At 36.7% G+C, this 15,300-nt stretch overlaps 2 protein-coding genes across 3 annotated transcripts in view; one reads left to right on the forward strand and one right to left on the reverse strand.

Moving 5' to 3' along the window:
* Window positions 1–963: 963 nt before the first annotated feature.
* plekha8 (pleckstrin homology domain containing A8) lies at window positions 964–12,772 on the reverse strand. 2 transcript variants are annotated; one of them, XM_015370699.1, is made up of 13 exons: window positions 12,585–12,772; window positions 12,068–12,184; window positions 11,807–11,962; window positions 10,445–10,566; window positions 10,041–10,199; window positions 9,880–9,920; window positions 9,144–9,250; window positions 6,857–7,172; window positions 6,194–6,279; window positions 4,335–4,393; window positions 3,872–4,073; window positions 3,689–3,750; window positions 964–2,546 (listed from the first exon to the last, which is right to left on the reverse strand). In XM_015370699.1, exons 1-13 carry the CDS (start codon window positions 12,622–12,624, stop codon window positions 2,349–2,351), a joined length of 1,665 nt encoding a protein of 554 aa, XP_015226185.1. In that variant the 5' UTR covers window positions 12,625–12,772; the 3' UTR covers window positions 964–2,348. The 2 variants fall into 2 exon arrangements, with proteins under 2 accessions (XP_015226185.1, XP_015226177.1); XM_015370691.1 differs by having other exon boundaries at window positions 965–2,546; window positions 10,439–10,566; window positions 12,585–12,769.
* Window positions 12,773–13,254: 482 nt separating this feature from the next.
* fkbp14 (FK506 binding protein 14) overlaps window positions 13,255–15,300 on the forward strand; it is a 2,958-nt gene continuing 912 nt past the window's right edge. The window contains exons 1-2 of the mRNA XM_015370710.1: window positions 13,255–13,557; window positions 13,832–13,983. Of these exons, the coding sequence (XP_015226196.1) occupies window positions 13,361–13,557; window positions 13,832–13,983 (349 nt within the window). The 5' untranslated portion in view covers window positions 13,255–13,360. The remainder of the gene's footprint in view (window positions 13,558–13,831; window positions 13,984–15,300) is intronic.

A 15,300-nucleotide genomic window follows, 5' to 3' on the forward strand; every position in this document is an offset into this window, starting at 1 on the left:
TAAAGTATAAAAGTAATGCAGGAAAAAAAAATTTCAGAACAGATGCCTTAGACATTATACTGGTAACTGCACTACACTGTTAAAGGAACATTTTTCTTCAATTCTGGAAGATAACTTCCTTATACTTTCCTAGTTTTATAACTAATGCTAACAGTCTCAAATGTAACTTTGCATCATCTTGAAAACTATTTATTTTGGTATTTGGTGAACATCTTGGTGCAGCCCCGAGTCCAACCACAAAGAAATTAATTATCTGGATGAAACAAATTACTTTGGTTTTTATTTTTATTTTTGAAGACTAACAGACCATAATGAGCATTTCCTTAAATGGAACAAAACTAGCGAGTCTAATTTTAAATTTCAACAAGAAGAAAGTAGAGAAAATTGCAAAAAAGGTAAGAAGTAAAAATTTACTGCTAAACTTGTGAAGGTAAAATCTGTTGGGCTCTTTTTGGCATGAAGACTGATTCTTATTACCACATTGCCAGACAGGACACTGTTAAAAAAAAAAAAAAAAAAAAAAAGAAGTAAAAATTTGCCTAAAACGAATTATTCCAATAAAGTATATTGGAAATTTCTACTTAAGTAATGAGGTATTTTACTTTGTGACTTAAAATCTCTTCACATAACACCCTTTAAACAACTGTCTTTTTATTTTTTTAAAAGTTCAAGAGTGCATGAATATATGCCAATTTAACGATATCTGCTTCTCCTAAGTTTATAGGAAAGGAAGGGAATTTAAATACCACTGTATAATGTAAAAAGACTAATTTTATCTTTAAGACTTGGTTTGACTTCTTTAACATGAATACATGTAAAATGTTTTGCAGTTCTCGTGAACTGTAAAGTGCCTTGAGATGACATGTGTTGTGAATTGGTGCTATATATATCAACTGAATTTAATTGAATTAAAAAGATTCCGACTGAACCATCTGTGGTTTGCTGCTATTCCTTTTATTCCAGTAAAGCAGGGATTTGGCATCAAGCAAAAAGCTTTCCAATTTCTTCTAAAAAATATATTCTTAAAGAAAGTTGCTGCAGTGCTAAAACTCCTTTATCATATTTATTAGGTAAAAATCAAATTGCATCTTATAAACATTCATAGAAAAAAAATGTTTGGGTTCATCTATAAACAGCACATCATCAACACAATAAATATGTCTTTTGCATGACTTCTACAAACAATTTCTATGAATTTTACAAGATGGTTGATGGGATTCACTGGAAGAAAGCAATGGACCAAAGTCTTACTAAAACTTTCTTCGGGTTCCTGTTGTGCGTGGGAACCAACACCATACGGTTATACGCACATCCAGCAATGCATGAAAGTGGTGAGGAAGAGAAGGAAATAATGCAAACATTACATTTTTTTTAAGATTCCAGTAGACAAAAAATATAGAAAAATACAAAACAAAAAAAACGAACTATTATAATATTCTTAATTTATTTGGCGGAATTCAAGCGTCTGGCTCATCTTTGTTCCCTAATGGCACTGTTCCGTTTATAAATTAAACATGCATCATGGATCCATTCTTATACATTCACTAGTAGCATGAGCAGAAATGTGATTCATGACACCCTAAATAGTTTAACTTCTAACATTCAATTCTTGTGTTTTGTCACTGAATAGGCAGCAGAGGATAATCCATCTCCTTTTTGGTCCCATTGAACTCTAACACGCAAAATAAAAGTAATCAACCATAAAATTACAGGTTAATCTTAGGGGAATTATTTACATTTGTTATAAATTACAAACATTTTCACAGCCAGTGCAAAAAACAAAAACAGGAAAAGTTAGCATGTTATTAGGTCAGTCTTGTAAACCACTATTAAATACTGCAGATAGAATGGATGCTGTAACACTAGGACTTTGTTTGCTTTGCCACAAGTGCTTTCTGCTAGAACATGGCATCTCCCTGTTAAATGAAGACATAAAAATTTACTTTATGACTTTAAAGCGTATTTAAAGGATATTTTGTAAATAAATAAGAGTTATATACCTTCAAATTAGATTAATCATATAATGCCATAATACAATAAAAAAATAAGGATCTTTAATGAGTGGCATCATTAAAACTACAACTGAAGTCTGCATAACAGAGGCTGAAACTCTTTCTTTAACCATCACTGTTTTTTTTTGTTTTTTAGTGCACCGGGAATATTAATTTCTCCTCTTGTTCCGCTTTGCTTGAACAAGCATTTTGTGGGTATTTAATAATCTCTTCACACTATACTGTGGCCGGCTTTATAAGCTGCTGAAAGCCACGACGGATGATCCAAGCACTGAGATCCGTATGACGCTGTGCTTTGTGCTGCTCCTCAAGGTGTGATAATCTCTGCCTCGTGTTTCACACCACCTCGTCAGACTCCAGGTTGTATTCCTCATACAGCTCATCCAGGATGGCCAGCTGCTTCTCCATGGCAGGGAGGTACACCCCGAGGTCCCTGTGCATGCTTTTGGTGAAGTCGCTCCTCAGCTCATCACCCTCTCTGGAAACCAAGGCAGCAGTGAAGCTCTGATAGGTCGGAGCTGCTCGCAGAGCCAACTGTGGGGGAAAATAGCAGCGACTTAACGTCAAAATATAAGGCACCTTTACCCAAATGGTAGGTGGGGTGTTGATGTGAGCATAGATTTTTATAGTTTATATGCACAGCAGGATGTTTCTTAGGTCCAGTTTCTTGGTGCTGTTTGTTTTGAAATTGTACTTTCTGCAAGTGAGCTATAATTTGCAAACAATGCCAGGCTTCGTTGCACAGAAATTAGAAAGACAATCATGCAGGTCCTGAGTGCTGCATTTCTGCTTTCCCTGTTTGTGCTTTTATAACAGCTGGAAACCACTGCGAATGTGAAGAGCAGCTCATTCGGTACACATTTCACAGCTTTCTATTTCAAATTTGGGAAAACACATCAGCAAACATGTGGTGCTAGCCGAAAGAGACGCTGCCTATGTCCTAACAAGCAGGTTACCTGCAGTAAAGTCGGATCAAACCACACTAGTCTGTCTGGATGCAGACCAAGTCCCACTACAAAAAGTTCCTCTGGGTCTGTTTTTTTTTTAGAGTTTACTTGATTGTATTCACTACTATACAAAAGGTCTGGACTAAAGGGGGAACAAACCCCGTAGGGGTGAAAACATGTCAACATTTTGTCCAAATTAGGTTTAATTTCTATTTCAAAAATCTAAAGTAGTCTGGCTTTAAATGTAGAGACCGGGGGAAAAAAAAAAAAAAAAAAACAGGAAAAAGGGGGGATTAAGAGAAGAATGCAATTGATTAATAGATAAACCAATGGATGGCTGGACTAACTGTCTGCTGGACAAACAGTGAAACGGATGGACCGCTAGATCAATCCTGCGGTCCATCCATGAAGGTCATATTGAAGGACAGACAGATAAACACACATGTAATGGAAGGACCTGAAGTTAAATGACAAAAAAACGACAAATGAAAAGATGCAGAAACTGATGAATAAATAAGGATATAAACAATGAAAGACACATAGATGGGCAGACAAATGAGTGGATGATTAGTTGATGAACAAATGGATGGAAAGATCATAACTAATGGAGAGACGGCTGGAAGTGTCAGATAATGGGACAGGGCATGAGGGGAAAACATACAAAAAAGAAACTTTAGGTCCTCTTGAAAACTTTGCAGCGTAGGAATCCTGCTAGTGAGAAATACTTACAGCAAAAACACCTCGCACCACCCAGCCATGGTACTGCCTGAGAGTTTTCCCATATGCATTATCTGGGCAAAATAAAGAATTAAAACATTCAGTCAGAGAACGGCAAGCAAGGCACTGAAAACACAGATCTATGTATTTAGAGATCTGTATCTGTGTGGCATTGAATCACAGAACCATACTTACTCAGTGCTGCCTGGATGTCCTTCTCTCCTGCATTGACTCCCGACAGAAACTCCTTGAGGAACTTGAGGCCTCGTCTGAGCCACAGTAGAGCCTCTGTGGCAGAGTTGCGTACCTGGGCGACATTTGTCTGCACCTCGTGCAGCACAATAGACTGAAGGGTGGGGAAGCTGTCGGGGTCGGACATCAGCTTCTGTTGAATTTTCTACAGACAGAATGAACACGTCATGCAGCCTTTAATCTGAAACTGACGCACAATCTGCAGTCCAATGATTTTTAACAATGATTTAGATCAACTAAAAGTAAACAAGCTGGATTTCAAAAAATGAGAACCCTAAAAAAACATTAGTAGATCACAGAATGACTTAATCACGATCATTTTTAAGCACATAAAGATGAGATCCATATTTAATCTACAAATTCATACCATACCATACCATAGTTAATCAGTAAGTTAAAAACTTACCTTGATATTTCCAACAAAATCCATTTTAACTGGAGCAAAAACCGTGGAACCCAGTTTGTCTGAGAAGAGAGAGTCATAAAACTGGCTTTCAATGAATAGCTAAGTTATTTACCATCGTATAGATGTTTTGATGGCATTCCCTCAAACTTATTGGCACCCTCAGTAAGTATTAAAACATTTTATAAGTTTGCAAAAAGTAATGTTTAATTTATTTATTTTTTTAAGTAGAAGGGTGTTGCTTCTATACTGACAGTATAAAAACTCCTTGTTTACGTTGACCAAGCTGTCTAGAGATGTTTTTTTTTTTCTAGGCTACTCATCAAAATGGGAACGGCTGATCTCTGGTTATTCTAACCGTCTTTAAAAAGCTGATGTATGACAAATATAAAGTGTGAGGAAATCATGAATTGTCGCTGCTTTTGTGATTGTTGTCTGATTGTGGAGCTTTTTTTCCTCCAAGCCAAAAAACACTTCCACCTCCATCGTCTTTCTCTTATCCTTCTGTACCTTTTTTCGTGGTTTAACTAATAAGTGTAACTTGATGTCCATGCTGCTGAACCAATATGGCTGAGACATTTCTGATGCAACTCTGCTGCAGCAAGAAGTCCTGCAGGCTGACATCTTGCACTGTGCTTTCTGTCATAAAGAACAGGCACTGATTTTAGAGGCACACAGTTTGCCTATCTTCATAAATGAAGAAAAACAGTCATCAAAACATTACTGGCAAAATTGAACCAAGTTTAACCTGCTACTATGCAGCTTCCCTTCCAACCTTTAGAGACCACTGTACTTCACCACAAATCTAAACACTAGAGGTGGTTTATGTTGAACAGAGCTCACTGCTCGGATTAAACCCAAAATGAGGCTTTGAGCAACAAAGACAGTGGGTTTGGAGTGAAAGAAATGATGAATATACGGAAAGACGTGGTTTTTCTAAGACCATGATTCACTTTTAAATAAATCCCATTTGTTAAAGAACCACAGTAAAAAGTGCCATTAAATGGCTCACCGATCTTATATTAAATCATTAAACATTTTGTTATTTTACTCTCTTTACAAATGATGCCATCAACCATGGAAGGAACTGTAATTTAAAGAGCATGTAATTCCTTATCCATGTGCTTTCAAAACCCATATCTACAGCATTCTTCCTGTGTCTACCTGTTTTTATAGGCTTCCATCTTCTGTTCTTATTTCCAAATAATCAAAGAGCATAAATAGATCCTAACAGAACCTAAAGTTGCTGCCTTTGATCCAGTCTAAACATAATGGGGTCGACCGGATCCATAAATGAAGGTAAGATAATCTGAATAAGGTCTCCCTAACTGCTGAGAACAAGGAATCATTGTGAGTTAGAAGGCTGACCCAGCATGGGGACAGATTACAAGCAGGAAGGCTAAATAAGGAGTGGTTCATAGACGCCATTATCAGGGAGTTTTCCTAGCTCATTTGGAGGTCATTTTTGAAATAGAAATTAACTTTTAGACGTTTAAGTATGTGCATTTTTAATCACTACTAATGGAAAATAGTCACAAATCCTTATCCTCATCTCAAATTGCTTGTGTATCCCTCATAAAAAAAAAAAAACAGTAAATAGCCTAAAAAAGCTCCTATAGAACTACCATGTATGGATTTGTTCATTATTTACAAATGTTTTTAAGCAATAACCCCAGCCCTGACATACAACAGCTTTTTAAGCAACAAACAAATAAAAGTGGCATGCAGAAAGATTAAGGGAAGATTTGTTCTATGAAAATTAAGAGTCTGAAATGACTAAAGGATACAGATGGGTATAAAAACAAATAAGGGAGCAGGAGGAAGATAGAAATGAGGAGAGAACTAGAAGTTAACTGGCCTACCTAATACAGGCACTATTGCATAGCATGAGTCCAAAAACTCTTGTGAAGGAATACCATTGTCGTCATCCAGTCTCATATCACTAAATCTAAAAAACAAAAATAAAAACAGATTCAAAGAGGACAATATATTAGATGCAAGTCAACAGTTTCTACTTTATTTGCTCAACTCAGGACAGAAAAAGGAGATGTACAAATTTCCACAACCAGGAAACCAATTCAAACATCGAAAAGGTCTGGCAAAAAACTGAGACTAAAGAAAGCTTTTTTCTTTTTTCCAACAAAGGAAACATATTTTCATTTTTTTTTTTGTGACAGAAAAAATAATGAACATATTAGAAACACACGTTGGGGTTTGGAAGTGAGCCAAACAAAAAGTCTACGAACCCAAAAAGGAGACCAGAGCCTCTCTGTGACGTGTGATAAAAAGAAAACACAAAGTTTTCAAATTTACTATATTAGTAGATTAATACTATTGTATACAAACTCGAATGAACTATGTGCAGACTAATTAACAGATGCAGCATAAGTTCAGTGTTTAAATCAACAGCCTAAATGGTTTGTTTCTAATACTGTTTCTAACCCCCCCCGACCATCCCTCAGTGCCTTCACGCTGTACCCTGAGACTCCTGGGAGACCTGCCTTTCCTGAGCAGCGTTATCATACCTGTGACTCATTGTGTTGAAGAACGTGTCCACCTGTTCTGTGTCTGACTCCGACGAATCGCTCGGAGTCTTGAACTGATCCGGACTCTCTTCTTGGTCCAAAGCAGCGTCCCGTTGATGCTCAAGCAAACGAGCGTTCTCTTTTTTCTCATGATCCTGCTCTTCACTTTGGTCCCCTCTCTGCAGCTCTCGATCATTTTCCTTCTGATCGTCTTCTTCTTCTTTTAGGTCGTAGTGTTTCTTCTCAGATGCCCTTTGGGTAATGTGTGCAGCAGCAGGGTTGACTTGCTCGCCATGGATGATGGATGGCTCAATGTCTTCATGGCACCAAAGGCAAAACAGAATGAAGGAACATTGTTCTTTACTGCAGGATATTCAATACCTTATTAATGAATAATAAACATTGTAGACGTTGATGATGCACATATTGTTACTCTATAGCACCAAGCAGTGAAGCAGGATACAAGAATTAGCTTTTCTATTTGAAGAAGAAAAATCGTTCATTTACTAAATTTTATTTCATCTACAAAAATAGATCCAGTATGATGAGCTTTTCTGATCCTCGTTTTTTACTCTGACACCCCTAAATAAAGTGCAGAGCACCTTTATGATGTCACCCGATCAGTAATGTAATCTCTGTAGTTACCACAGTTCTGTGAAAGCTTTGGTTGTTTCTTAGAGTACATTAGGAAACCAAAAGCATCATGAAGCTATTGTCGATAAAACGATCTAAGAAACCCATAGAAAGTTCAATAAACATGGAGAAGAAGGCACCCTGGTCTAAATGGAAAATGTCAACAATGCTACGCATCGGCTTTGAAGCGTAAACTCCACGTTGCCCCATGTGGTGCTTGCAGCATTATGCTTTGGGGATTTTCTTCAGATATCTCGTCACAGTTGATTGGTAAGAGCATGGAGCTAAATACAGAATCATTCTGAAAGAAAACGTGTCAGATGCTACCAGTGATTTGACACTGGTTGAATATGGTGAAGCTCAACATCAAACATGAACATACAGCCAGAAGGCTGATGGAAGAGTATCGACCAAAGCCTAGTTAGGTTTTAGAGTCATCCTGTTAAAATTGGATAAATATCCAAGTTAGACTTAATTAAAAATCCTGAACTGGTGTTGAAAGACGCTCTTCATCCAGTCTGACTGAGTTTAATGAATGAATGAATGAATGAATGTATTATTGTATTTAAGACAATCTAGTCAAATGAAAATTTAACAAAGAAAGCCATTTATAATCAAATATATATTTAGTCAAATTATATGTATAATTTAGTGCATATGTCTTAAAATGGGGAATAAACTAATTTGATATCGCAAAGTAGAAACAGTGTAAAATTTCTGTCTCTGGTTTCAGTCTCTGGCTGAGCAAAGCCATAAACTTAATGACTTGCAGCTGTAATGCAAATAAAAACATATTCATTGCCAGGTAAATATACATGTCTTTTTATACTGCTGAAAACCACAGATTGTTTTACTTTCACTTCACTGTTATGCATCAGTATGTCTTTTTTTCATATTAGATCCCAACAGATTACGCTGAAGCTTGGGTTTGTAGCATGATAAAATGTCAAAAAGTTCAAAAGGTGAGAATGCTTTTCCAAGAACTACAGAATGCTTGCTCTGTATGAGGGACTGTTGAAGTCAGCTGAACTAGAAAGAAAAAAAATTGACCATCTAAATGCATAATAAACTCAACTTGTCTGCACTGTGTTAAAAAAAAAAATAAAGGATCCAATTACAATTTGTGTAATTAAATATTTTCTAAATGATATTTTGATAGGGATGTAAGTTTGTCAGACCTGTTCTTCTTGTAAAGTGTCCTCAAAAACAGGAATGGCTGGTGCTCAGTATCAGCAGCTATTTCTGCCTCTGCTGCATGAATGGTTTAGCATTAGATGACACATTGTGGGTTTTAACCATCATAAAAATGTTATCTAAAATAAATTTTTGAGGAAAATTAAAGAAAAAAAACAGCTTTGGACTGACATAGTGATGTCTAAAATATCATTGGAATAAATTATTTTCTAATGCAATAAGTGTATACAAGCTAAGATAAGACATCCCATTTTAAAACACCTATTAAACTAATCTTGACACTTTTTTAGAGGAAGTAAATTCTTAAAAAGAGTAGAAACATAAAATATTTTTTGCATTCTACTTTTACTGGTTAACACACAAAGAACGTGCGTTAAAAGGAAACATCTGTGGAATGCACAGAAGATGTTTGTATCAGGTAAGGCTGCTGGGTGGAAAATGGATCGGAAACCAGGCCGACCTGATGGGGGAGGATGGTGTCCTGTACCGTCTGGATCATCTGGTCCTTCTGCTCCAGAATCCAGGCTCAGGGTGTCATGTGCTGAGGTTTCAGTCAAGTCTTTCCTTCTAGAAAGGCATTAGTAGCAGACAGACACACCAAGATGTTAGTAGGGCAGAAACAATTCATCGGATTAATTGATTACTGAAATAATCCTAAACTAACTTAGTAATAGATTATTTGCTAACTGGAGTATAGAGGCTCTAAAACATTTACATAAGCGAACGGAGCAACCCACTTAGAGAAGTAATTACCGGTACACCAAAATTGTAAAGAAAAAAAAAAGGATGTTTAAACATTTTGCTTTAAAGATAAAGAAATTCTCTTTGTCTGCCAATATGCTCCACCAAAAACTCATCCAAAAGTTTTTGTTTCCCCATGTTTAAATTCTGTAAAAAAAAAAAAAGTCTTCTATAAGGAAATTTTGTTATCCGATTATAGATCAATTAATCAAAGAATTAATCGACAGATTAACCACTTAGGAAAATCATTTTTAGTTGCAGCCTTAGATATAGGCACATTTTTCAGAATACGTATCTTGAAAACACAAGGGAAACTTTTCCAGAGGGATTCTAGTCCCAGTTAGCAGAAACTAGAGATTTGCTCTTAAATAGCAAACCTAATTGTTAGCATCAGAATTAGACAAGCCACTCTCAACACTGCATTAAAGAAAACAACAAAATAAAACAAAACCTACTTTTCTCCAAGGTTTCGATTTGAATGATTGGCATGTTTAAGCTGTTGGGGAAACAGAGCATTGGCTTTAGAATAATTTCAGGGATTGGAAGCAGGACAAAAATATTTGCACCAGTATCAGACTGAACGGATCAGCTGGAAAGCCTAAAAAAGGGAGCATACCTTCAGGGGTTTGATCGCTGCTACAGGAGGCGTCCCTGGCGGGCTGTGCGTCCCCAAATCGGTGATAAAGGTGCGGTTTGCTATTTGCATGCACTCCTCCAGAGTTTTAAGGAATGTGGTGCATGTTGACTTCACCATATTTCCAGTGTCTATACCAGACTAAAACAAGACAAGTTAACACATTAGCTAAAACCTCGCACTTATGTCTATCAAAGCGCTGATTATAGATGTAGTTTGTCGATAGTCTGCTAAGAAAATCTAGACAAACAAGTACTTTTGATAAATTGTGCTTCTTGCATCCTGGACAAGTGATTGAGGGTGCAGCCCTGATGTACGCTATACAGCCATTTCACACAAACAGAGACTTCTCCAATTTCATTGGCTCAACCAAACGTTACCTGTACCTCCGCTGTTTCTCCCAACTCATCATTTTCTTTGATTTTGTTTACTTGCTGGAGAAGAAGGTCACAGTACAATCTGAGCTCCGACATCTTTGTTTTTAACGCCTCTGTGTTCTCCTGGAGCTCTGTTTTAGAGCAAGAAGAAAAACAAAAAGAAGAAAAATACAAAAAATCAGCCATCAACCGTTGAGATAGTTAGTACTTTGAGACAGCTAAGGACGTATAATAGATATCCTATTGAGTTTTGTTTCTCTATTAAAGCATGTTTACTTAAAAACGACCAATAAATGTTCCCTCTATATTTCATTGATCAAGATCATAGATTAAACCACAACAGATAGCGTTGATAATTAAATATGAATCCAATATTTAGATCACTTTTGTAGCAGTAGCATTTACTTTAGCAACTGTTGCACTTTTACTTTGGTTCACCAAATAATAATAATATATACAATGCCAAAAAATGAAAATCAACTATTCCGAAAAAGCAGAACATAAGGAAATAAAGCAAACAGAAATGAGGGCAATAAGATTTCTGCAGAGTACAATTACATTTATGCTTCATCTGTCTCAGTGTTTGTGTCTAAAGGCAATTTACCTGCTGTAGGCAGTCAGATTTATAACCCATTTATAACTGTATTTATGTGCAGGGGCGGAGCTAGATGGGGGGCCAGAGGTGGCCAATACTCTCAAGTGGAATATTCAAAATATTTACATTTTTCATATATTAACAATTACTTGACAACAAAAAACTGTGGTTAACTATGCACATCAATATACTAACATTAAAGATGATAAGTACAGAATTCATGCTCTTTTCAGAAATAGATTTTGTGTTTTATGAGGTAAAGAGAAAATTATGCGTCTCTGTAAGTCATCTAGGAGTCTTCAGTGAAATCATAGATAAATAACTATTTTAATAAAACATATTAAATCATCAATTTATGTAGATATTAGTACTTGTTAATATCAATTTTATGCAGAATGATAACTGATGAAGTAGGTAAGTAATGACAATGGAAAAGATGTTTGCCCAAAAGAATTTTATCCACTATACCTTTTATCTAGAAAGCATGGATGTTTGAATACATTTGTCTATTTCTTAGCAAAGGCTGTTGGAAAGTATAGTTTTTCTTTATTTAGAAAATATGGATTTTTGCTTGTTAATGTTCCTGTTGGAACAGTGAAGATTGACTGTGAGGTTTTGGTACCTACAGTATCTACTTTCGGCCCCCCCTCAGTGTACATTAGTTATTGCCTGGCCACCCTTATAAACATTTTCTGGCTACGCCTCTGTTTATATGTAGTGAACCTAAATGGTAACCCATATTTGTAATATGTTATGGCTATAATATGCTTGCCTACCTTTTTCTCTCTTGGTTCTGTTGTCGGTCAAACAGGCCTTGGCTGTGCCCAGTGCAACCAGCCATTTCTGCCTCTCCGCTGCATTAATGGCTCTGAGGTAAAAGTACTGCTCTCCTGGTATGATCAGGTCAACCCGTGTGGAGTCAGAGGAATGGACTGAGGCATACATTAAATAAATATGTATTTACTCAAATATTGTTTAGCTGTCAGCTAAACAAAAACAAAACATTGACACAGGGAAAAAAATAAGAGTTTACTGACCTTGGATTTCACAAACTGAAATCTTAATGCTGCCCTTGCAACCTTTCCAAGCATCTTCTTGGGAGTCATAATATGATAAAGTTCCTTCGTCAAGAACAAACCAGCGAGGCTGCCAACCTAAACACAGAGTCTTGTTAACTAGGATGGATTGCAACGATGACAAAAAATAAGTTTGATCCGCTTGTTAGTAAAGTAATTAACGTTAAATTAGCAGCAACTAATCAGTTGGTAAATCAGATTAGATTAGAATGACAGATGGGGTGGAAACTAGCACAACTTGCTAGGCTAAGCTTAGAGATTTTATAGAACAAGATCAACTCGTTAAACAGCTCACATAACAAGGGAGCCACAGTAAATGTTTTAAAATTGACTACAAAGTCCGAAAGTTGATAGCTACTGTAGCTAACGTTAGCTTGCACATCCTAAACTCAATTCAAACAGGCTACTGCTATATCGCTAGCTGCTTTTTAAAAAGCTCTAAAACCAAAACCATGTTTTTATTAAATTATGAACTCACCGCTGATATAATTGGTCCACTTATGCAGCATACCCTCCATTGTTTAATTTGGTATTTTTCCAGTTCATTACTTGTTTATCACAAGATGTGTAGCACAGCTGATTGCAGCGACTCCATTGGGCCCAGAATGTGAATTGCGACGCTACGTCCTCGGTTTTCCAGTTGGAGTACGTCACAAAGAAAGCGTAAAGTTCTTGGTGAATACAGGTCTACCAATCATTGAAGACGATGTTGGAATAATTTGGGCGTAGAGTGGAATGATTGGCGTTTAATAAAGCCAATGGAAATAAAGAAAACTACCTATAGGCGGTACTGTAAAGATTTCACCAATAATAATGGGAGGAGGGCTGACGTCAAAACCCTGGCTTGAGTCCTTAAACGTCTGCCGACGAATAAACTGGTGGCAAGGTGGCAAAGGAGGAGTTAAGATGAACAAGCCAAAAGCAAATGCTACTGCGTATGGAAGCCAGAAAGATTCTTAATTAAATCAATAATCTATGTGCAAAAAATAGCAGAGTTTTATCCAGAGTGATCTAAGTTTAGAACTAGTCTTTATCTAGGCCCAAATTTGTACAGTTCTCACCCCGCCTGGTGCGCTGGTCATTGGTTGTCAACCCAGCACACCGATTGCCTTACCGGCTGAAAAATGGTGCGCACCCTCATGCAAGAAGTTTGCCTGCCACGTAAGGTACTTCATCAAGTAACAGTTTAAACTTTTTAATTTGTACACGGTGCCAAGGTACTAGTTTCGAAAGCCTAAGGGAAAGTATCTAAATATGATGCTGTTTTTTCTTTTCTCTTTACTTTCATCACTGTTTCTTTTTGTCACTGGAGGGAAACTCCCCGAACCCGACGTGAAAATTGAAGTGATGTACAAACCTTTCATGTGTCAACGAAAATCAAAGTATGGAGACATGCTTCTTGTTCATTATGAGGGATTCTTGGAGAGCAATGGCACCATGTTCCATTCCAGGTAAAATATGGAAATAAAATTGCATGTCTAGCTGCACAATCTGCTACAGATTATGCATAATCTGCTACAGATTATGCAGCCAGATTAGATAAAAATTGTGTTTTAAAATCTGAAACAGCCTTCTATTAAAATGTACAAGGGTATGCATGTAACATGTCCCAGGCCATTTAAATGGAAGTCGTTTTTGTTTTTTATATATAACGGATTTATCCAGTTATTATTTAATATCAAATGTCTTGTGCTCAGCTCTTTTAGATTTATTTTTTTTCAACAGCCGCCAATTTGGAGATAAAAATCCAGTGTGGTTCACGCTTGGGATCCGAGAGGTGCTTAAAGGTTGGGACAAAGGTCTGCAGGACATGTGTGCTGGGGAGCGCAGGAAGCTGACTGTCCCTCCATCACTGGCATATGGCAAAGAAGGTCAAGGTAGCTCAGATTCTGTGTAAACAAAAAACAAATCTGTCCTTTCATTGTTACATTTGTCTGAATGGGTATACACCCTCTTCAATATCTCTTCACAATCTGAACTTAAATTTTAAATACACAAAGCAACAAAGAATTTGGAAGTAGCATGAGTTTAATTTGAGAACATTGATAAATAAACATCCTCATTAAGGTTTGCAAATGAAATGCAATTTTTTTTGCATCTCATCCAGCATTGTCTCTTTTTTATTATCTGCAAACTGAGTATAGTACAGCTGCAAACTTATAGGTTCATGGTGGCCCACCTAAACGTACAGGTTGGCTAAGGGGAGCCTTACTGAGAGAAGCTTGCAAGTAGTCTATGGTAACTCTGGAGGAGCTGCAGAGATCAAGGGCGGAGCTAGAAGGGGGCTACTGGGTGATTTGCTGTTCCTGAAGTAGCATATTTCATAACCCCCATATGAAACAGTTCCCCCTTTAAATAATAGAGGGTGGCAGCAGTGATACACTCTGGTGGAATGTCCAACCTCATTTGATTTTTCAGTTTTTAATATTAGCCATAAACTGACAACAAAATTGTTATAATTAGTAGGACAAAACAGAAGTCTTGCTCTTTTTAGAACTAAGTCTGTGCTTTAGGGAGAAGAAGGGAAAGTTATGTCTCTGCAGTCATTAAGTAGTCTTCTATAAAATGCTCAACCCATTCAATGTGTATATTATGCAGAATTATAAATGATTAGATTGCATAGATCTATAAATAGATAAGTGTTTCTGTTTATTAGCAAGGACTTCATTTGAAATCTATTCTATTTGTAAGTTATTTGAAAAATATGGATGTTTTGCATGCATATTCTACTGTTGGTACATTTTGTTTAGTATAGATTGGCCATGAACTGGTTTTTGCTAATATTTGAATCAGCCACCCCTCAGTGAACATTGGTTCTTGTCTGACCAACCCTGTGAAAATATTTTGACTTTGCCACTGGCAGAAATCCACAGCGAATGTGGACGATTCTATAGACAGGTGAAGCATTAGCTACGCCTTATATCTGGCCTCATATTCAGTTTTTTTTTAAAGCATCTCAAACATGTGGAAGGACTTGCTACGATCAGGTGACACCGAAGGTGAACTTTTGGGATAAATTTGACCTTTAAAGCCTATTTTGGATCAAAGCAAATTGATGTGTTAGAATGGTCTATTTAAAGTCCAGACATTAATTTTATAGAAAATATGTGAGAAGCGCTGAAAATGTCAGCACATTTGCACATCTCGTAAATAAAGAAACCAAAAGGGGACTTTTTCTATATATGTATATGTAT

This window comes from Cyprinodon variegatus, unplaced genomic scaffold (genome assembly GCF_000732505.1).
Source record: "Cyprinodon variegatus isolate N-32 unplaced genomic scaffold, C_variegatus-1.0 Scaffold2, whole genome shotgun sequence".
Classification (NCBI taxonomy): Eukaryota; Metazoa; Chordata; class Actinopteri; order Cyprinodontiformes; family Cyprinodontidae; genus Cyprinodon; species Cyprinodon variegatus.